General features: G+C 37.2%; 2 protein-coding genes across 3 annotated transcripts in view; one reads left to right on the top strand and one right to left on the bottom strand.

The window, feature by feature from the left end:
• Positions 1-5755: 5755 nt before the first annotated feature.
• STYXL2 (serine/threonine/tyrosine interacting like 2) lies at positions 5756-16723 on the bottom strand. Of its 2 annotated transcripts, XM_083361547.1 has the most exons (7): positions 16582-16723; positions 15014-15138; positions 12843-12937; positions 11509-11740; positions 9931-10148; positions 8736-9055; positions 5756-8630 (listed from the first exon to the last, which is right to left on the bottom strand). In XM_083361547.1, the coding sequence occupies exons 1-7, from the start codon at positions 16582-16584 to the stop codon at positions 6249-6251; spliced, it is 3375 nt and encodes a 1124-aa protein (XP_083217673.1). In that variant the 5' UTR covers positions 16585-16723; the 3' UTR covers positions 5756-6248. The 2 variants fall into 2 exon arrangements, with proteins under 2 accessions (XP_083217673.1, XP_083217672.1); XM_083361546.1 differs by having other exon boundaries at positions 5756-9055.
• Positions 16724-18904: 2181 nt separating this feature from the next.
• GPA33 (glycoprotein A33) overlaps positions 18905-21993 on the top strand; it is a 30011-nt gene continuing 26922 nt past the window's right edge. Inside the window, exon 1 of the mRNA XM_083361907.1 lies at positions 18905-19055. Coding sequence (XP_083218033.1) covers positions 19013-19055 — 43 coding nt within the window. The 5' untranslated portion in view covers positions 18905-19012. The remainder of the gene's footprint in view (positions 19056-21993) is intronic.

Raw genomic sequence — 21993 nt, forward strand, 5'->3', positions numbered from 1 at the left:
CATTAGTATATGGATGGCACCAAGCAGTCACAGACTATGTTCTTTCTGAAAAGAAGATAGTGAAGAGGGTGCCTAGTTTGGGAATGAAAATGGTTCAATAGCAGTGTTGACTTTTGACTCCCCCTGGTTCGTCTCTAATGTCTGAGCCACTTCTGATAAGACTTCACTTTCTTTGCCATGGGCAGACCTTTGCAGCTCTTTCAATTCTACTTCTGTGAATACTTTATTTTGTATTATAAATGGATATTGATCTGATAGACTCTGTTCTATTAGTTCTGATTCTGAACGTTATTCATTCCAGAATTGGTGCATTTATTTTCATTATGATTGTTATCAAAACTTTATACAAAGTTTAAATTGGATCAAACTAAATATAAAAATGGGACGCGGTGGCTCAGTGGGTTAGGACGCTGAGCTTGTCAATCAGAAGGTCGGCAGTTTGGCGGGTCGAATCCCGAGTGCCGCGTAGCAGAGTGAGCGCCTGTTACTCGTCCCAGCTTCTGCCCACCTAGCAGTTCGAAAGCACGTAAAAATGCAAGTAGAAAAATAGGGACCACTATGGTGGGAACAGTGTTCCGTGCGCCTTTGGCATCTAGTCATGCTGGCCACATGACCACGGAGACGTCCTCGGACAAGCGCTGGCTCTTGTTTTGAAACGGAGATGAGCACCGGCCCCTAGAGTCGGAAACGACTAGCACGCATGTGCGGGGGAACCTTTACCTTTACCTTTTAAATATAAAAATAATAGGACTGCTTGACTCAGGACTGATATAAAACAGGAGCTATGAAAAATCAGCATAATACAATAGAAAATTTGTAATAGTAATCCTTACTTAAGAATGCATTCCTATTTCTCATTTAACACCCCTTTCTCATTTTGTCACAGCATATTGTAAAAGGTATAAAAGTCTTAATGATGCCAGCATTTAATATGTATGCCTAAATAATTAAAATAACAAAATTATATTCTTCAGTTTGTACAGGTGAATGGTATTTAGCAATATTAATAGCCAGTATTTGTGATTATAATCAGGGGTGTCCATTGGAAGGCGGACAAAAGAGTCAAGAAGACAGTCATAACTGTGTAATTAAAGTCTTGCCCTGGAGACAGACTAGCTGCTACTGGAACAAGGAGACTGTATATTTGTTCTCTGATAAGAAGATTATATTTTCTATTCTTTGCTCAAGTTATACACAAGTGTGACAATATCCAACTAAGGTCCATTTCATACAGATATACTGGTAAATGTCTTGGGAAATATCACTGAGATGACAGATCTGAAAATTTTCTATACTAGTAATTTCATGACAAAGTAGCAGATGTCACATAAGAGAATCTTTCTGACATACTTATGTTCTATCTTCTTGCAGAAATACCTTTTCAGGTGAATCCATGCTGCCATTTAAGGTTATGGATTTTAGTATTTCATCTGTGAAAACTAGGGTTCAACTTTTCTAAGAATGGAAATTCTTCTACAGAGTTTTTAAGAAAATATTTTCCAAATAAATTTTAAAAACTCGATTCTAGAACGATTTATGCATTTTAGAGTGGGATGGGGAAGGAAGATTGGTGCCACAAGTTAATTTATTAAAAACAAATCTGTGGACAATATAATAGCTAAGAAAATTGCTCAATCTTTATGCATCTTCTCATTAAAGCCTTTTCCTATAATTCTGCTAAATTAATAGGAATGAAACTACTCTTGTTGATGTTTTGGTTTGTCACAGTCCAAGAAACTTGTTTTAATGATCTACTTTTTGAAAAATATTTTGATAAGGATATAAATGTGATAAAACTTGGTTTTTTGTTTTCTGTTCTTACCTTCAGGGTTTAGTTGATTTAGCTTGAAGTCCTCATTAATAGAATTTGTAAGAAGTCTGAAACCTGTTAAACTGATTAAAAATAACTGAAACTATAAAAGTGACACTATTAATCCAGATCTATGCAAAACTATTTCCAAAATATTGTTTCTGGACTTTCCTGGGGCAAATCTATGGGAGGGGGCAGGTCTTCATAGACTTTGCCATAGCTAAAAAGAAATACAATATCTGGATTGCATCTCATTTGCATCTGAGATTGCTAATCTTGCATCAGATTGCAGCATGAGTGCATTTTCCATTTTTCTGTGTCACAGAAGTCACTTTCAGCATTTTATAGATACCGATCCTCCTCCATGTTTACAGATCGAGTAGAGAAAGCTATCACAGCAGAGCCTGATTGAAATGACATTAGGAGCAAAACTCCGTTTTCACATGCAGTTACATTAATAGGAGAAGAAATCTTCTAAGTTTTTAAACCCCTCCCCCCTCCCCCCCACGCCTTTCTTGCAAGAAGCAATCTTGTGGGATGGAGAGAAAATAGCTTCCCTTTTAACTAATTGTGGTATTTATGACCCTGCCGTGAATTTTCTTTGAACATAAGGAAGTAAAACGACTTTGACGTGAGTCCAAAGAGAGTACAGGGTGCTATGAGCATGTGAAGGACACATGAGGCTGAATCATCTTTGCCCATTTTAAAAAGAATCAAATGGTCATTTGTCTTAAACAAGATTTTCATATTAAATCTGATGAACACCCCACAATTATATCTATAGCCAGGGCTTTTTTCCTCATAGAACGTTTTTTCTCATAGAACGCTCAGAATGGAGTTTCGGCACCTTTTTTGGATGGAACCTTGTAGGGTAGGCAAGGTGGGTTGTATGACATGTGTGAGTTCTGGCACCTTTTTCTTTTACAAAAAAAGTACTGTCTATAGCCATATATCCATTTCATTGTAAAGCAATTGGCAATTTGATATAGTCCTCAGTTAAAGTGAAGTGTGTGTGTGGGGGGCCAAACTTGAGAATATCACTTGAGAACAGTGAAGGTGATTTGAGACTCAACTATATCTTGGCCTGTAGTAAAACAAGTTGATCAATTCCTGGACTGATTCAGTTGTCATCACATTTTCCCCCTGACACCTGTGTCAGATAGTTTGCTTGAATGCCATGCAGTATTTCAAGTTCCCTACAATGTGGAAGGTTTCATATTTCAAGACTTCTGGTTATTGCTGTCAGAGGTCTTATTTAACCAATAATCTGTACATCACTATTTCTGCAAATTAGGGAAAAAAAGATTTTAGCATGTCCTCAAAAGAATTGTACCATAATTTGCTTCCTGTTTTGCTACTTCTGTGAAAAACAGTGTAGAGAACTATTCAACATGTGATTCTCAGCTTACAATTTAAAATAAGACAGTCTATCTATTCAATCAACTATTGCATTTCATGAACAGGTTCTCTCACTGCATGTAATTACCAGTCTATGCCAAGGGGAACATACAGAGGATCGGTTCAGTGTGTCCTCTCCTTCCGTCTGTGAGGCAATACCAAGAGTATTAGCTTAGATTTTATCTGTGTAACAAGCCCAGTTCATTAACAAGGCTGATAGGCAATGACACTCTAATGATTTAGACCTGGGCAAATTAATTTACAGTGATTGGTAGATTTCCATATTGATGGAGACTATATCTGCAAGTCACTTTCTTTAATGTGGGCTAGGAGAAATGAGGTGATTTTAGATAGTTGAGTGGAGTGTTAGAATCTGGTCTGGGCAAGAAAGCCCTCAGTAAAGTTTCTTCTTGCTTTATCAAGAGGCCCTTGTCACCACCTGTAGTGTCTGCAGCATGTGATCCATAAGGATAGGGTAGCAGAGTTTGCACCATTTCTCATTCTATTTCCTGGCTCAGATGTCGGGGAGACGTGCTAGAATATAGTTCAGAGTCATAGGAGGGAAGTATTCTTTCACAGAGAACAAAGAGACAAAGTAATTTGGAATCTTTGCCGCCTGTGAAAAACCATCTCCCTTCTCAATAAGGCAGGAAGGACCCTCTCTTCTTAACTGCTGCTTTCTTGAACTGTAATGGCATGTGAGAATGATCTTGGGAGACAGAGGAAAAGCTGCAGACTGGACAACTGACATGTAAACGATGTTTCAACTCACAAAAGGGGAGAATGGTATGGGAAATATTTCAGAAGGGACCATCCCTAGTTTTCCAGAGAAGAAAGAAGGGGAGCAATACTTTCAGTCTTGCAAGAATCCATTAATTTAACCTTATAATAAAGATAATACTGCAGGATCCAATCTGAGTTGGTCACCAGGACCAGAGGCTTTTTTTCAAGCTTTCAGACATCTGCTGGAGCCCATCCTCAGGGAACCTCTGAATCTCCAGGTCTGAAAACGTGGAAGAAACTTTGGTGACTGACTCAGATTGGATCCTGCAACGTTATCCTGGGTCATGTATATTTGCCTTCATTCACAAAAGGTAATAATGATATTCTCTGTTGTGCTTCTTGACTGGATTATGTCTGATAATTACTTTCTTCAGCGTCAGAAAGACTTTTTTCATTCTCAGGAATATGAATAATTACAATAATATGTGGGAATGATCTTTGGAGGCAGGGGGAACAGCCATAGCCAAAAGGCGGCTTACTTTACAGCAAACATCTCATAGGAGACCCTTCCTAGTTTCTTGGGCTGTAAAGACAGCAGGACAGAAATGTACTTTCAGACTTTCAAATTCTGTTAATGTACCTTACATAGATTACATTACAATCTTACCATAGATTGAGTTCCTGTGGGAGTACTTCCTATCTGGGCTTTGTTATACATGTGCTCCCAGGTTCAGCATATGATCATTCATTCACACACTCACAAAATAGCCACACTCAAATACCGTAACTTTCAACCAAACACTGAAGCACAAACACTTCTTTAGTATACATGAGACCCAGTGAATTTAAAATAACAGCAAAATTTCCCTGGTTATAATGTGTTTATGTGTGTGTAGGACTCCTTTTATCCCCCAAAGTACTTGCTTTGTTGATTCACAAGACTGGCCGCTACTCTAACCTTGTTGATTTACATGCCTGGTAGCTGTTGATGGGATTTGGGGAAGAGTTTCCCATGTGCTCGGGCCCAACTTTTGTCTGGGTTAGGGGACGTGTTTCCTTAATGACTTAGTTCCTTCTTGTCTATCTCCTGAAGAGATCGTTTAGACAAGATTCCTTCAGGACACCATGCCTTATGTGCCTGCATCATCTTTAAGTTTGGGAGCTCCAGCTTAGTCTTACTCACAGGGCTGACAACAGAAGAGTATTTACCAGTAGAAGGTAAAAGCCTTCAACTGATAAAGGTCTTTTCAATTTCAGGCAGCATTTTAGGCAGCAGAGTAAAATCAGAGCATACTAATCAATTAATTAAGATTACAGAGCAGAGCTTAACTTGTACTTATCACTTATTAGAGAAAAGCTGCTCAGGAAGAAATATTTAAAAATTGGACAATATTTGATTTTAAGGCTATGCCTGCCAGACAGAGGGCATGAAGTAAAAAAGGAGGACATTTCTTACTTTAGCTGGACACCTGGTAACCCCAAGCTATACTCAATTTAGTGAGGATGGAGATTTATCTGAAAAATTAGATGAAGCACTGACAAAGACTGGGAATCTCCATACACACATCCTCCAAAATACCAATAGTCTGGGCCAAATGAATTTTTGGTAAGGAATATAAATAATCTGGGTCCCTTTGATGGCCAGAACAAAGGAGCTCTTATAAAAAATTGCTGTTGTCATTAGGTCTGTTCTGGACAAGAATCTTTAGGGAAAGTCTTCTGGAATTTATCATAGCATGCAAGCAGATGTCTTGAAACATCTTATATTAAAATACTTAAGCACAGGAACTCTATTCTAGGCACTGTGCCCGATCTAAAACAGCCTGGATGTATTTGCACTTAAAAGGGACATGCTACTATCACACACATTTTATAAATTGATTTTTCCATTTGGTTTGAAAAGTTAATTTTATTTCTGAAATTGTCTTTGAAAACAAAATTAAAATCTTTAGACAAGGTCTTCTTCCTATATGACTCAAAAGTGATATTTTGTTCCAACTTGTCATAGGAACTTGTCATTTATACCCTTAGTACGTTCTACATTGATACACCCAAGAGAAAAGCAATAACTATGTGGTTTTGTAATTAGAAAGAAAGGAATATTAGAAGTTCAGATTACTGATTACTCCCATAATGATCGAATTGAATGAAAATCCTGGCCTAAATAGTGCTTGATCTACTGTTTAGTAGAAAGGAGAATAAGAAATATAAGTAAAATGATTAAAATGTGCTATTTAAACATTGGATGCTTACAAATACTTGGAAGGCTTTCTTCCAAAAGTAAGGTAGAAATGGACTGGCATGACTTAACTCTTCATTACTCCTCTCTCCTTCGCTGAAGCTTTGCTTTAGTTTCTGCTTGTCGACTTCTCCAGGCAGCAATGATAGCATCATCATCCATTTCTTCTTCCTCCTTATGAGTGCTTTGTCTGTTTTTTATTAAATATTTTGATGTAATATACTCTTTGCTTTCTTCCATATTCTCTTCTTTTTCTGTACCCTCTTCAGACTTTGCAAAACTCTGGGTGAATTTCCTCTTTGCTCCAGATTCAGTCATGTCTAATCTGGATTCCTCTTCATGTTCTTCCAAGTGAGACAATCTGGTCGAAGGTTTGGAGGATTCTGAGCTATAGGAGGATTTTGGACTTCTAGAAAAACATGGCTCTGGACTTCCTTCTGTAGAGTTTACCTCACTCACTTTTGACTGTGTAAACGTATACGCCTTCTCTTCTTGTGCGGAGGCAGAGGAAAATTGGGAAGAGGTTCTGTGCAGTTTATTCTTATACTGATGGGTTGTAGAACTGTTCATTTCTTCTTTCTGAGATCTGGAACTTCTATAACTAGAAGCTTCAGTGTCCACCTTTCTGAAAGCGGACGAGTTCCTACATTTCTCACTACTGGCCTCAGTGCAGTCCTGGTAAGAGGGCTTTTCTTCTGTTTTCAAATCTCTGAGCCACTTGTTTACATTGTTTTCTACTTCTGATCTTATAACACCCCCAACATTAGCAAAGTGGCCTGAGAGAGCAGAAACTGTGTCACTGGAATTAATATTATCTGTTAATGGAGGCCTACGACCACCACCTACATTTTCTATACTTCTATCATATAGATTATCTCTTTTTTCATCTTCATCATCTCCCTTGATCTTTTTCTTCTTAAATAAAGTACTACGTTTATTGTCACTGATAAGCTTCTCAGTCTGGTAATCTGACATCTTCTCTCTCATTTCTGTTTGCATCTCCCTTTCCTTTCTGCTAAGTTTCTTCAGGTCTACCTCATCAGCAAAAAGGCTGAAAAGAGGCTTGCTTGTCTCAGTTACTTTCCTACTTGAGACAGAGTCTTCCATACTCACTGAAGTGTTACCAGATAGGATGGATTGCGTGTCAGCATACTGAGAGTCTCGATGAAGCAGTGAAGTAGAACTAGATACAGGTAAGCCAGTTTGTGCTTTAAGCAGAGAAGACCCGTCATTTTCCACATGTCTGTTTGGATCACCTGACTTAATACTGGAAGCCAATACTGATGGTGAACGAGACAACATAAGAATTTCATTTTGTTTCTGAGCAATAGTTTCATTAACAACACTGGTAATCCAATTTTGAATGTTGGCTATTGATATTGTTTCATCTGGGCCAACGGACAGAACAGGCACACTTGCTGACCTAGCCCCATGACTGCTTCTAGCCTGAGAAAAAGATGAGCGATTGGTCTGCATGCTTATTGTTGAAGCTGAATCCTCTGTCCCATTTAAGGAAGCTGTTGATGGCCAAAAAGCTGACAAAGGGATGCTTCCACTCATGGAACTTTCTGCTTCCCAGCTACAGAGAGACTGGCTTTCCTCCAAAACCTTCTTTGAGTGTTCAAGTAATTCCATTCTTCTCTGTTTTCTCCTAGCACAAGCAGAGTCCTCACCTTTGGTAAGCTCTACAATATCGTCCTTATTCTCACTACCAACTTTCTTCTGGTGCTTAGTTTTCCAGGCTTGGTAGGCTGTCATATTGATATCTGACAAACTCTTCTCTTCTTCCATAGACTCTTTATTTTGTTGGCTACCGTCTTCAGCCTTTGATTGCTCAATTTCTGAATCTTTTTTGTGAAAGCCAAACTGGATTCTTTTAATCTTCCATCTTTCTAAGGCTGTCAACTTGTCTTTGTTTTTTTGACAGAAATTATAAAATGAACTAGTATCAGACAATACACTTTCGGTATCTATATCCCTTCCTCTTGCTCCATTTTCAGATCTTAGATTCTCATCACTATATCTAGCTCTTGAGCAACATTTCTTAGAAGCTTCTTTTTCTATCTCCATCATCCTCTCATTCCACATATCCCAGCTACTTTCTGTAGACATAGAATCTGTACGCCCTCTTCTCATTCTGTTGATGCCACTTGCTTCCAGCTCTTGTTTCAAGGCCCTGATTTCTTGGCTACTCACACTTTCAGTATCACCTGTATCATTTACAAGGCATGATTTTTGCCCCATGCTAGACTCCTCTTCTTTGGAAAACATGTAGCTTTCCATTTGGCACTTCTCATTTTGGCGTTGCCATGCTTGGATAATTTGATCTACATTTTCCTCAGATTCTACTTGTCCTTGAAGTGATGGGTCTGAAGGCTTACTTTCTACATTCTTCTTTAAAATTTCCTTGGCAGGCAAGCCTTGTTTTCTTCTCCATTCTTCATAGAGTTCTTCTTCTTCCTCTTCACTGATAAGAGTAGGCTCCTTGGAAAACAAGCTCGACTTTCCCACAGAAGAGGCACTCATTGCACTTCCCAGGAGACTTGTTGTATCTTCTTCCTCTACCACGATAGAGTGGACTTTGGCTCCCACAATACTCTTAGAATCTTCTGTCTCAGATAGCAAGGAACAACTTCCAGCTCTTACAACAGAGCTTTGGCCATCTGTTGTGTCTTCAGAATCTTCTTCCTCTTCTCGTTCCTCAAGTAGCTTTTCATTGAGTTCTCGGAGCTGTTTCAGAAAACCATCATTAGGATAAATAGCTCTCTTCTTACGGATAGTCAGTAAAGCTTCTAATATTGTCATGTGATGGAAGATCATTAGATAAGCGGATACTAGCACTGCTGAACGACTGACTCCCATTTCACTGCTGACCAGAACTTTTCCTAGAAGTGAAATTATATAAATAATAATTTCAGAACCATATTAAAGTCTTTTTGCAAGTTTAATATATTCTGAGCAAATAAAAAATAATCTGCGGTTGTTAGGCTTCACGATACAAATATTTAAAGGTAGGAACCCGATAAACTAAGCTAAATAAATAATGCTATCTCCCTACCACAATGCTTTTACATGTTATTTTGCTAAACTAAAAAAAATTAAATACAATATCATTAAAGAATTTATACAACTTCAGAGTTTATAAGCCAGCAATAAAAAAAAGGAAAGCCAAGCTCTAAACATTCTGAATACTCGCAAATTGCCCAATAATTGACAAAGATGAATGACAAATGTCCTAGCTTTAGATCTGCTTGTAACCATATAGTAATTGTTCTGTTTTTTAAAAAAAATGATAAAAAGAATTGTAAAAAATTTCAAAAAAATAGAAACTACATTGTAAGTATCCAAGTTCATAAAAGCCATTTCACAAGTCATAATGAATCTATGTATGAAGGGTCTGTCTCCATTTCTAGCTCAAAACAGCATAAGCATGCCTTAGCAACATTACTTTTTTGCTATATCTCTCTGATGTACCATCCTCAGCCCATGAATGAAACAGGGATGAGTTGTCTTTACCTATGACGAACGTATTTTTCCCATTATTTTTCATGCGGTCCAAGGTCATATATGGCATATAAAATTAGTTAGGCTTTGTGATCAATTACCTCGGAGAGGAATCAGAAGACTGCAGTGACTTGAAATAAGCAATAGAGACAGACAGTCTCACACTGGTATAATTTTCTGTTGAGTCAATGGATGAATTTCTACAATTCAGTAATGGAGAAAAGCCCTGACCACTGACATGGTTTGGCTTATTTACCTCTGCAGGTTAATAATGCTTCATCAAGAAACTCTGCTGCTGGGCGGAAATGTTTAGTGATATCCTCATCCGGGAAGTCATCCACCTCAATGCCCAAGTACTGGATATTCATCCCATTATAAAAATCTGGTCCTGTATATACACCGGTGCCATGAGCCGCATTCAGGATATGAGTAATTCCTAGCCTCTTTAGCCGTCCTTTATTTACCGCAGCACTCCTTCAATGCAAAGGGAAAGGACATTAGATTCCAGATTCTAACTGAAAACTAGCCGGTACCCAAACAGTAGCCAAGAGAGAATTGCTTGAGTCTGTTAGAATCTGACAATGAATCAATGTAGTAAGTTTATGTCAGTCATATGTTTTTGCCACTGTTTTACAAAGTTCATAAATAAATAATTTATAAGCAAATATGATGTGTGGAAATCCTACTCTTAAATTGTATTTTATGCCATTTTAATGACACGTTTTAGCTTATTTCTTTCCTTGCATGTTGCCTTTTATTGTTGATGTAATATTCATGGTACTTAAAACATCCACGTACATAAAGACAAGAAACAGAATAGAGAAAGAAATACAGGTAATCCTCAACTTGTGACCACTATTGAGCCCAAAATTTCTGTTGCTAATTGCAGTTAATTGACTTTTGCCCCGATTTTATGACTTTTCTTGCCACAGTTGTTAAGTAAATCACTGCTAGTTATTACATAGTAACGTGGTTGTTAAGTGACTTTGCTTGTCAGAAGATGGCAAAAGGTAATCACATGACCCTGGGTCACTGCAACCGTCATAAATATGAGTCAGTTGCCAAGTGTCTGAAGTTTAATCATGTGACCATGGGGATGCTGCAACGGTCGTCAATGTGAAAAATGGTCACAAGTCACTTTTTTTCAGTGTAATTTGTAATTTTGAATGGTCATTAAATGAACTGTTGGGGAAAAAAAAACAAGAGGCGAATACATTGAGAATTAATTTAATGGGCAGACCTAACATTTCTATGCTAAAATGGTAAAAAAACCAAAAACCTAAGGTCTTGTTCTGAGTACAGTAAAAATTCATGAGACCAGGAAGATCTCTTGAAACAGAGATTTTCACCACTCAGGTGGGCCTGCAGAAAAGGCCCTTTTCTACAGATCAGTCAGCCTGGCTTATTATTTATTTATTTACCGACATCAGGATGTGAAAAGAGCCTTCTCTGTAGAACCTCAAGAGCAGTCACCCTCGTATATATTGGGAAGAAACAGTATATTCAGAAGGCTGCGACCCTTTGCATTGGTCTCACGAGTGCTCCTTTAATAAGTTATTATTACTGTCCTCGCTATTATGGAAAAGGTATGTAATTACATCAGGATTCCCCTATTTATCCACTGGGTTTTTGAAAGGAACCTGTCATATTTACCTGTTGAATGTAACTTTTTTTATTTCTATTGTATAATTTCCTTAGGTTTTTCTTGAGATGGACAGATTACAATTTAATGCACTTAATTATTGATCAAACAATAGCGGTCATTTTCTATAACACAGACTGAGGAGATCATCCTCTGAGAATCTTATCCAGACAGAACCATTTTTGTACTCACTTTTCTGCTATGAAGATATTTGGCCAGACCTCATCAATAGCCTCCCGTGGTGATTCCAGATAGTCTTTCATAAGTGCTCTCTGTATGTCCATAACACATGGTGTATTGAACAGGCTAGTGTCATCTATCTTTTCTTTAACTCGGTTATATAGATCTTCCATCAGCAACTGCTCTGCAGATTCCAGCATCCCTGGACATACACTGTCTACTTTTACTTCCTTTGTCTTCAGCTCTGCAACGAACCCAGATTTTCATTTTTAAATTACAACAATTTTTGTTTACCATTGACATGACTATTAGTTATCGACTCACTTGGCTAGCTTTTAGGGAAGCACCCTGTTCAAAATAGAAAGTAATGTCTTTCTGCTATAAAAGGGAAAACTTGCTTTGCTTCCATGAAATCAGAATTAAAATGGGGAATTGGCATGGCACATAATTATAGTGCAAATAATTCTCTACATGCTAAGCACATTGATCTGTGCTTTAAACTGTAAGCCGCCCTGAGTCTTCGGAGAAGGGCGGGATATAAATGGGATTTTAAAAACCCTCAAAAATGTGTCTTGTTTAATCAAATTTCTCTGCAACTAGTTGTTGCTTCTTAATTGCCATGTCATTGCTAGTTACACTTCATTGTAAAATTTTGCTTTGGTTTCTCAGGGTTTCAGGGAAGTAAATTTCAGTTAGGTGAATTGAAAGTGCAAAGTATATGTGTCAAAACTACATTTTGCACTAGTGGAATTAACCTTCCCACCAGCGGTGGGATTCAGCCGGTTTGCTCCAGTTCGACAAAACTGGTAGCTGATTTTTTGTTGCCCAGGCCCAGAACAGACATCTGGAAGCAGCATCCAGACAGAGAACCAGTTGTTCTCATATTTGAATCCCACCACTGCTTCCAGCCCCCAACCTCAACAAAATCATACTTTTGAAATTTTAATTTGAATTAAAGAAAAAGTAGCTTTCCAAAACCTTAATATTTCTTTGTGATCTGCACCAAACATAGGATGGTGGAATTCTTTTTGACTTTCTTTAAACCACCAAAATTCTAATCTCAAAAAAGATGGTCAGAATTTTTTAAATGAAAAAGATTAGTGTTGGTATCATCTGGAATCTGAATAGAAAGTGAATTAAAAAAGGATGGCAATTCTTGACTGGACTTTAGTATAAAAGCATTCTAATCTACTTGAAAAATGATTTATGAAGGTCCTAGGATATCCCAGGATTCCTGAACTGAACTGAAAAGTAGCACAATTTTTAGTCCCGGTGCCTCCTGATTTATGTACATGCCAGTTTCTCCTTACTCATACAGTTTGATTATCCTCCTCCTCAAATCATACCTTCCTTGATGATCTGTTTAGCAGCCACAGCAGATGATAGATGGATGGGTTCCATGAAGATGCTCTCAGTCTCCGCGTCTGATAGCACTGAATATCTGTCAGGTAATGAAAATGCCATAAAAACAAGTATTAGCTACTTCTATACTATTATGGCTTTTCTAACTTAGAAGAGATAAATTATACAAGACAGCCGATGTTTCCAGAGAGTCTCTGTTCGGAGAGTTGCTTTCAGAAGCTACTCTGAATGAATAATATCTCATAGATAGTTGACATTTCTCTGTAAAGATTTCATCCTTATCTATGTTCCCTTCTCCTCAAATATGCCAATGTGAACAACCGCAACATAAAATCATTTTTACAAAAAAGAGGTGAGATTTCTCTCTACTGTGTATTGACTTTTGCAGTGTGGAAACGTATTTGTAACCACTTATTCATCACAGAAAGAAAACATTAAGAAATTTCATTAAAAATATTGGTACAACTCCCATCTCACAACGTCAATCTTCATTTTGGTTTTCTCCTTTATAAGAAGGGAGCAGTAATAGACTCTACACAGTCAAAACTATAATCTATTTACTCAAATAATTTATTTGGCTGCTCATCTCAGGGCAGTGTACAAAAATTAAAATTCAAAGATTAAAGCAACAACCTGTGGAACTCAATAAACAACACCTTCTAATAATAAAAACACATCAATAACAGGACCAGTCTAACTTTATGGCCCAAACGTCTGGGAAACAGGGACAGTGCTATTATAGATATTGTGTGAAGAATATGTTCTAAAAACTTGTAGGAGATGCAATTGGCCATCTAAATTGCTTGAAAAGAGAGCTGAGGGCAGGTAAGGTGAAATTATGCCTTGCTGTCTCCATTGGATCGCAAAATTATTGCCAAGAATTCCCTTCTAACGGAAAGCAATAATCTTCCCTGTACTTTGGCTGACAAATCCAAGTTAAGAAATTGAGTGTGTGCAACATTGTCCCCTTTTTAAGTAGAAAAAAAATATTTCTTTTTTATCCACTAGAGGGTCTCTAAGTTTCTGAATCTTGCAAACATAGCTGTATTAATCAAAAAGGGTTTCTATGGTAACTATTCATGAAGCAGTAGATGTACTGCCAGTTTTCAATCTAATAGCAGCTAAGATGGCTAGGACAAGGGGAAGTCCATGTGGACTTGAGTTAAAATGTACCAAATATTAGAAGGCTCCAGCTCCAGCTCCAGCTAATACATTTTCACTTGCAGGGATTGGCCATAGAAAAAGCAAGAAAAGAAAATAGGGAAGCATTGTCCTTCACTTTCCTTTTTTAGACAGTTGGAAGCTTGCTCCATCTCAGGTTTTCATATTAGGCTCCTTTTTATCTAAAAGTCCAAGGAGGAAATCTAGTTGCATTTTTCAAATTCTGGGTGTTGATGGTATTTTGCCTGTTTTTCTATACTGCTATAATTACTTTATTTCCTTTCTGATAGCCTCCAATGGATTTTTGGTTTTGTGTGCTCTCAGGACTGGACATCACTTCCTATTTTACTCCAGTTTTGCAAAACAGAGTGAGGGAGGGGGATTGCAGAGAAAGCCCCTTCATGCAAACTGTATTTCTCTTAGAGCTTTGATCTCCCAACAGCAGGACTGGCTGTTCCCACTCCCAGCTGAATCTTCATCCAGTTTATTTGTATTATAATGGATTGGGAAGGATAGGCATATTGGTGACAATGAAAAAGGTTGCACTGCAGGCTAAAACAAATCACACTTTTTAACTAGACCTCTCTCCATTTCACTCAGCACTCTCCAACCTGGCTACCCACAAATTCCAAGTCTATGCCAAAAGTAAAATTGAGCAGTAGCATCCAAACCAATCAGTACTATAGAAAGATAGATGCAAAAACAGCAGCTTGGGTGGGCTTCTGCTCCTGCATCACGGATGTCAGCAGTGCTTCTCCCAGGAACCCCTAGTGCTTCTACAAAACCTCTGTTGAATCAATCAAATTAGCAAAATAATGCTTGTGCTCTCAATCGTGGATTCTGAAAGCAGTAAGAAAAAACTCTTTACGCCCTGTTCTTGGCAAGGATTTCAATAACGTACTTGGTGAGTGTAAAAAGAGAGAGCAAAGAAAAAGTTTGCAATTTGTTCTATACAATGGGACGCGTATAGAGATTTATTTTGTGAAACACTCACCGGCTAGGCGAAGGACTTCGAAGATAGCGAGCTTGCACTGTCTTCACATCAGGTTCTCCTCCATCAGGCACTGCTTGGTCCCCCTCTGAATCCATACTGCTTGCCATCACTGTTGTGGAAACCAGCTGAAATTGGGAAGAAAAGGATTGCGGATCACAATAAATTAAATCATATAATTCCACAAGGAATATCATCTGCTGGGTCATGTAAAGTACACTATATATTTTAGAAAGAGGGGAAAACATTTAAACGGTTAATATATATGATGCTTTCTGTAATAAAGCATCTCTAACAACCAAGATCAAACTTTGATTTATGAAGAATTAAACCATGGAATTCTGTCAGAGGAAATTTTTGTAACTAAGCAAGGAAATGGGATTCTTCATGATTACCTTATCCAAAGCAGAAGTCTATTCATTTCTTACCAAATGATTAGCTGCATGGTATTAGATGTTCACATAAATAATAAAATATGGTATTATAATAAATAGATTCTCAAAACCCAAATCTTTTTTTTAAAATAATATTTGAAACCTAGTGTACCTTTTATGGGAGAATGGAAACTATTTGAATATTAATTCATATTTCAAGCAAATAGAAGCAAGTATTAAAAGCACATAGATTCATATTAATAGTTTATATGTTACATTTGTGGTTAGGGTTCAAGAGGAAGTTAGTCAAACTAGCAACAGCTAGCTATAACTGTAGTTTAACATTTAGCAGATCCATTTAGCACATGCAACATGGCAACCTGAGTCTATTTTAAAATTTTGTTTTTTATAATTCATTTGTAAATTAGTAACTTACAACATTGTATAAATTAAAGATATTTATAAATTATAAACATATGTATATTATAAACATTTATAATCTTGTATTTTCTTGTTGTTTATTAGGACTGTTTCCTATATATTGGGGTTTTGCCCATGGAATGTTACTGAACCTGTTTACATATGCAAACCCATGATAAAGTATTTGGAGCCTGAAATACTTTGATGTATTGCTTAAGGAGACAAAACAAACTTCTTGAGAAGGGAGAAAAAAACTTTTAAGGCTAGTAGTTCCCTCTTCACACATTTTTCTCCAACAATATTAAAATAAAAACTTGCTTTGAAAACACAAATTTCTGCCCATCTTCACAGAAATACATTCTGCTGAGTTTAATGGAATTTATTTCTAGTTAAGAAGATATAAAACTGTCACCTAAAAGAGAGCACTTTTTAAAAATTAACTGTTTCCATTTTGAATTCTCTACCACCTTCCCAGTCTGAAATGGACCTCCCGGATCATGTTCAAACTTTAGAGGAATCTTATGAAGCCAATATTATTTCAACAGGTCCCTTACTCAGGATTCTATTGCCATTATAGTATTAGTTCTCCCACTCCAATCCCCAAAGCTTTGACCCTGTTTTCCTTCTTCTGCAGTTCTCATTCTCGCCCCTTGCAGCTTTTCTGAAATGTCAGGAATGCAGCCAGGCCGCCACAAGCAAGGGTGGGTTGTTATTGCTACTTTGCTATGACCTAGCAAGTCTGACCTGAGAAATTATGACAACCTCAAAACAACTTACCATTTATCTGTGAACATGTGTATCTCTTGGCGATAAAATTATCTTAGTTGACAGTTCAGGCGCAATTCTAAAAAAAAATAGGAAATGAATCAAAAAGGTAGGATCCAGGCAGTTGCCTTCTTTCCTTCTGAGTGATTTTTTTTGCAAAGGGACAGGACAACTGTCAGCTTCAAACTTTATCAGCCTTCTAAATATAACATCTCTAGGCACTGGCTGGCTGTTGGGTAATGGCAGGAAAAATGCCATGCCTCAGTTTTAACTCTGTCCTTTCAAAACAAGGAACAACTATCTGCAAAACGGTTCAAAAGTTTGATGGGCAACATTTTATTATTTTAATATTCTTATGTCTGTTTCCATGTGTCCCTTTAAGGATCAGGAACTAAAATTATTTTCCTTTTAAGTATCTTTGTCTCCATTTGCTGCTTCCCCCTATTTTTAATGGGTTATTACAGAAAAGGTAAGCCACAAAATGAAACAAGTAGTTGAATTGGGGAAAATAAAAAGAAGTCTTACGACACTTTAAAGATTAACAAATGGATTATTGCAGATGCTTCCTGGATCGCACCCACATAATGAGGTACATGAAATATTACCCTAAGCGAGGGGGAGTGTTACATGTACACACAGCTATTTATGAGGATGGGGGAAGGAGAAGTGGAAGAGAGAAATGCTGAAAAGAGAGGTGAAAGACCAAATTATTTTAGTTACTACAAAGCAGTGACAATTTTTGCACTAAAGTGTGATAAGAAACTCTAGTCTACATTAGATGAATTGGTTAATCTCTACATAATATAAAGAATAGAATAGAGATCTGAAATTATAACAACAGCCTTAAAGCAGTGGAGAACACAGAATACTAAATCCGCAATTTAAGAGATTAATAGGAAAGAAAAGAGGTCAGTTAAAACACAATATCCATTAAATGTGAATAGGCACGTACACATTCGTATACTATACTTATTATGCATGTATAAAATTCTGTAAATTCCCAAAAACCTATGGATGATATAGTTTGTGTAGTGCATAGAATTTTTTTTCTAGATACCAGAAAAAAAATAGTTTAGTTATAAATATACCTACACAACAAATTCCAGTGTAGTGGGTGGAGGAAGTTGGAAGTTTTAACAACATGGAATGTAGCAACAATATTGAATAAATAGAATATTGCACCGCTTCATTAGGGGAAGAAATAAATTAAATCATAATGCCACAAATAATGCCTAGCATGAAGTGTTTTGATTTCTTTAATGACAAGTAAAGTCTGCCTTTGAATCAATACCAGTAAAACATAAACATGCAGTACCAGTGTCCCAAAGATGCTTTTCTGAAAGGTAACTGAACTTTCTTGTGTTTTTTTCCTTTGAAAACGTTTCACTTTTAATCAAAGAAGCTTCTTCAGTTCTGAGAACAGAAGAAACTTCTTGGATGAGAAGCAAAACATTTTCGAGGAACCCCCCCCCCAAGAAAGTCCAGTTGTCTTTTGGAAATGCACTTTTGGGACATCCATGACCTGGATGGGTGAGAATTTCCAGAGACACACAATGCCCCAGAGTTTTGTCTTACCGTAATTGTTCCTTTTGTGGTATTTGTACTAGCACATTTATTGGCTGCTTGAGAAATCTGGCTTATTGCTGTTTTAGTTATTTATTTGTTCAATTTATATCCTGCTTCTTCTCCTGAAACTCAAGGCATCATAAACAGAGATCTGTCTTCATTTTTCCTGTAACAACAATCCTATAAGGTAGATTGGGCTGAGAGAAAACAATACCCTGTGATTTTTTTGTGGACTTAATCCTGAGTTTCCACAATCCTTGTTCAATGTGTTAACCACTAAACCAGGGTTTCCTAAACTTTTTGCCATCACATCTCCCTTAAGTGTAATCTTAATGCATGCATCAAAAAAAATCCAAAAACCAAAATGAACACAGTAATGAATAATGAAAACAATACAATGAAATGTTGAGAAAGATGGATTTATTATAACAATGGACAACTGAAAGGTTCTTCACGCCTCCAAGAACTCTGCACATCTCCAAGAAAAATACACTCACACTTTGTGAAACCATGCCCTAAACACCACTGATTCTTTTTCTGCACGTTCTTTTGTCTATCAAAAGAAATGTGCAAGAGTGGCCTGTTTACCTGGGAGAAGGCAGGGCAACTTGGACATTGTTTCCTCGGCCTTTTAGCAAGAGAATGGAAGATATGAAAACAAACCTACTGTGACACAACTTGCAATTCTTGTTAGAAAGGGTGAAAGGATATAAGGAAGAGGGTGTGGAAAAAATCTAGGGCGGAAGTAAAGACAGAGTACAAACTACAGGTAGGAGGCAGTTACTTTCGACTTACTTTCAGCCTTGGCTAGCACTTTCATTAACACCTGCATTCTTGACAATTTTAAGAAAGGGCTGGGGAAAACAGAGGGGCCACTATGAAAGGAAACAAGGGGGGTCCCCTCCTTATTATCAGTGCAGGTGAGTGAGTCATGCTACTTTGCTACCTTTTAGTACACTTATAGGAGAGGGTCAGGCAGAAGAATTATTTTGTCAGTAAATACTCATGCATTTTCTATAGTAGAAATCTGAAGCTTTACAGTATGATAAATGTCTGGTTTTTACTGGTTTGTTGTTCTTCCAGGTAAATGCCTCTCTGTGAACAGGAAATGTATCATTAGAAGTAATGAGCTAAAAATAGGAAGGCTACAAATGAAAAACTCTAATATAAATGTGAATAAAATAGGAACAGTGTACACTAAAAGCTTCATACATAAGTGTGTATTACTGTTATATAGTTTGAGCCCAGGGTAAATGTTCATTAGTTTCCTGTTGCAAACTTGTTGTTTTTCTACCCTCACCTATTATTTTTTCCCCAAATATGGCATGGAATAGGGCTTTTGGAGTATCTAGTGTTACTGTAAAATTAGAAAAAGAGATATTTTTAAATGAATTTTCATTGTAGCCCTGTTGAGTGTAGCTTGGCTTACCCTAATGAGTATGTGAGGCTTCACTAGTAGAAAATACATATTCCTAATCATAATATTGTTTCTGTGTAATTTTGTTTACTTTCCTCTCATAATCAATATAACTAGTACTGTACTGCTTTTTCTGAGAAAATGTGATCCTTATGGTAAAATGGGTTCCAAACTGTGGTTTGGGTAAAATGAGAAATATCTCATTTCTGATTTATAATCAAGCAGAGCACAAGTCCATCTAACTTAATGTTCTTAATTTAACTGTGGTGTAATCTTTTTAATGCTGGAGGCTGTATTTTCTAGGAGCTTAATTTTTAGGTGTCACCTAGATGGAGCTACTACTGAGTGGGATGAGTATTAAAGAACTCACACTAATTGTACACCCTGTGTGTTCTTCACTTCCACTTCCCCCTACAAAGTCTTGAGATCTGAAGCAATTAACTTTGGGCTAATCCGAATGAATATAATATGCATAGACTTAGATCATTAATTTGAGAAGGAAGTTTGTGGTTCAGGGTGTTTGAGAACTGAATATTGACCTAACATGCATCAGGCATAGGATTACCGGATATCTGAAAAGGATGACATGGAGAATTGGAAAGGGGGACAAATAGGGGGAAAGGCAGACATGCTGTTTAATTTCCTTTGCATCTGTGACAAAAATTACATTGAAAAACTGCAAACAAACAAATAAATTAAATCAATCAATCAGACTTAGGCCTATATATATATATATGGGACGCGGTGGCTCAGTGGGTTAGGACACTGAGCTTGTCGATCTGAAGGTCGGCAGTTTGGCGGGTCGAATCCTGAGTGCCGCATAGCAGAGTGAGCGCCTGTTACTCGTCCCAGCTTCTGCCAACCTAGCAGTTCGAAAGCACGTAAAAATGCAAGTAGAAAAATAGGGACCACTGCGGTGGGAAGGTAACAGTGTTCCGTGCGCCTTTGGCGTCTATTCATGCTGGCCACATGACCACGGAGACGTCCTCGGACAAGCGCTGGCTCTTCGGCTTTGAAACGGGGCCTGAAGGGGACTAATCAGCTAATAAAGATTACAGAGTGGAGCTTGTTAACTTGTGGTTAGCATTTATTAAGGAAGTTGTGTCGTGGTGAAAAGCTTGTAAAATATAGCACGCAGATACTCAAAAAGCTGAGCAATATTTCATTTTAAGGCTATGTCTTCCAATTAAAGGATGAGGACAAAAAGGAGGTCCTTAAAGCATGCAGAATACTCTTCCTTCCTTTCTCAAGGTATGATCTCTTCAGCCCAGGCAATATACGCCTAATGTTTTATGGACTTTGTGCAAGGGCAGGTTTTTTTTGTCACTAGACTTTTCTAGTACCATCCAGGCATCACAGACTAGTAGCATTTTTCTAGTGCAAATTCCAAAGATTATATCCTTTCACCCCATTTTGTCCAGGCAGGTGTACTTATTACAAAGGTAGAGCATTATTTGTAATATAAATATTACGAAGTGATATTACATCATTACTGTTGTATTCATAGTAGTTAGACATGCTGCTGGCGTCTGTAGGAACTCTTTATTTTTAAGAAGTTTCAATACAAGTGCCCACTCTGTCCTCAGTAGCCTCCCAAGTCTTTTTAAAAATGGGTCTTTGCCAATGGCTAGTTGTGCAGGGACACATATTCATTTTACGGAGATATAAAGAGGGAGAACTGTAACTTTCACAGATTGGTCTAATATTACCTAATCAAAATACAAACATTACCGTCCAAACTAAAGAATGTGGGAAACACATTACACATGACAACTGTACAAAGAGACCGTTAGAGATGTGTTTGCTTTTTAAAACTGCCCTATATAGATGATTGGGTAATATTTGGAGACTATAATATGGAAAATGCCCATGTGATACAAATACGTATATGCAGGGGAACTGTTTGCTAGGTTAAGGTTGCAGATGTTTCTGTTTTAGGGGACTATAGGTACTGCTGTATCTTTATACTTTTTCTTTAAATAGAAATAACAGCTTGAAATGCTGTTTTACAACCAAATCACATTGGCCAAAAAATCTCAGCAAATTTTAAACTGTAACAATTTGGTGCCTAGTTAGTATGATTATTTCTTGAGTTGTATCTTGGCTGTGTTGAATACTTTATATACGATCAGCTACTTATATTTACATATTTAGGGGACTCAGTGAAAACTGTACTCTACCTGCTGTAATTACATTATTTCATTATATTTACAGTAAATGCAAAGTCCTGCACTCGTATTGCCTGTATATGTATAGGAACCTCACACAACTTGACATGGAGCAACTAATTGCAAAATATAAATATACAGTATGAAACATGATCAATAAAAGCTAATGTGTATTTCACCATGTATTGAATTATAATAATTATAATAATAAGTTATAATTATAACTTTTACAGAGTTGACAATCATTTGTGTCTCATTTTAGAAATCTTCCAA

The sequence above is a fragment of the Vipera ursinii genome, assembly GCF_947247035.1.
Source record: "Vipera ursinii genome assembly, chromosome: 4".
In the NCBI taxonomy this organism is placed as follows: domain Eukaryota; kingdom Metazoa; phylum Chordata; class Lepidosauria; order Squamata; family Viperidae; genus Vipera; species Vipera ursinii.

Bases quoted from the DNA above. Each gene is read 5' to 3' on its own strand.
- STYXL2 (XM_083361546.1), bottom strand. The intron at 10,149-11,508 runs GTGAGTACAAAA...TTTGCATTGAAG, and splicing joins AATATCTTCATAGCAGAAAA to GAGTGCTGCGGTAAATAAAG. The intron at 9,056-9,930 runs GTAAATAAGCCA...TTTCACTTCTAG, and splicing joins AGCATTATTAACCTGCAGAG to GAAAAGTTCTGGTCAGCAGT.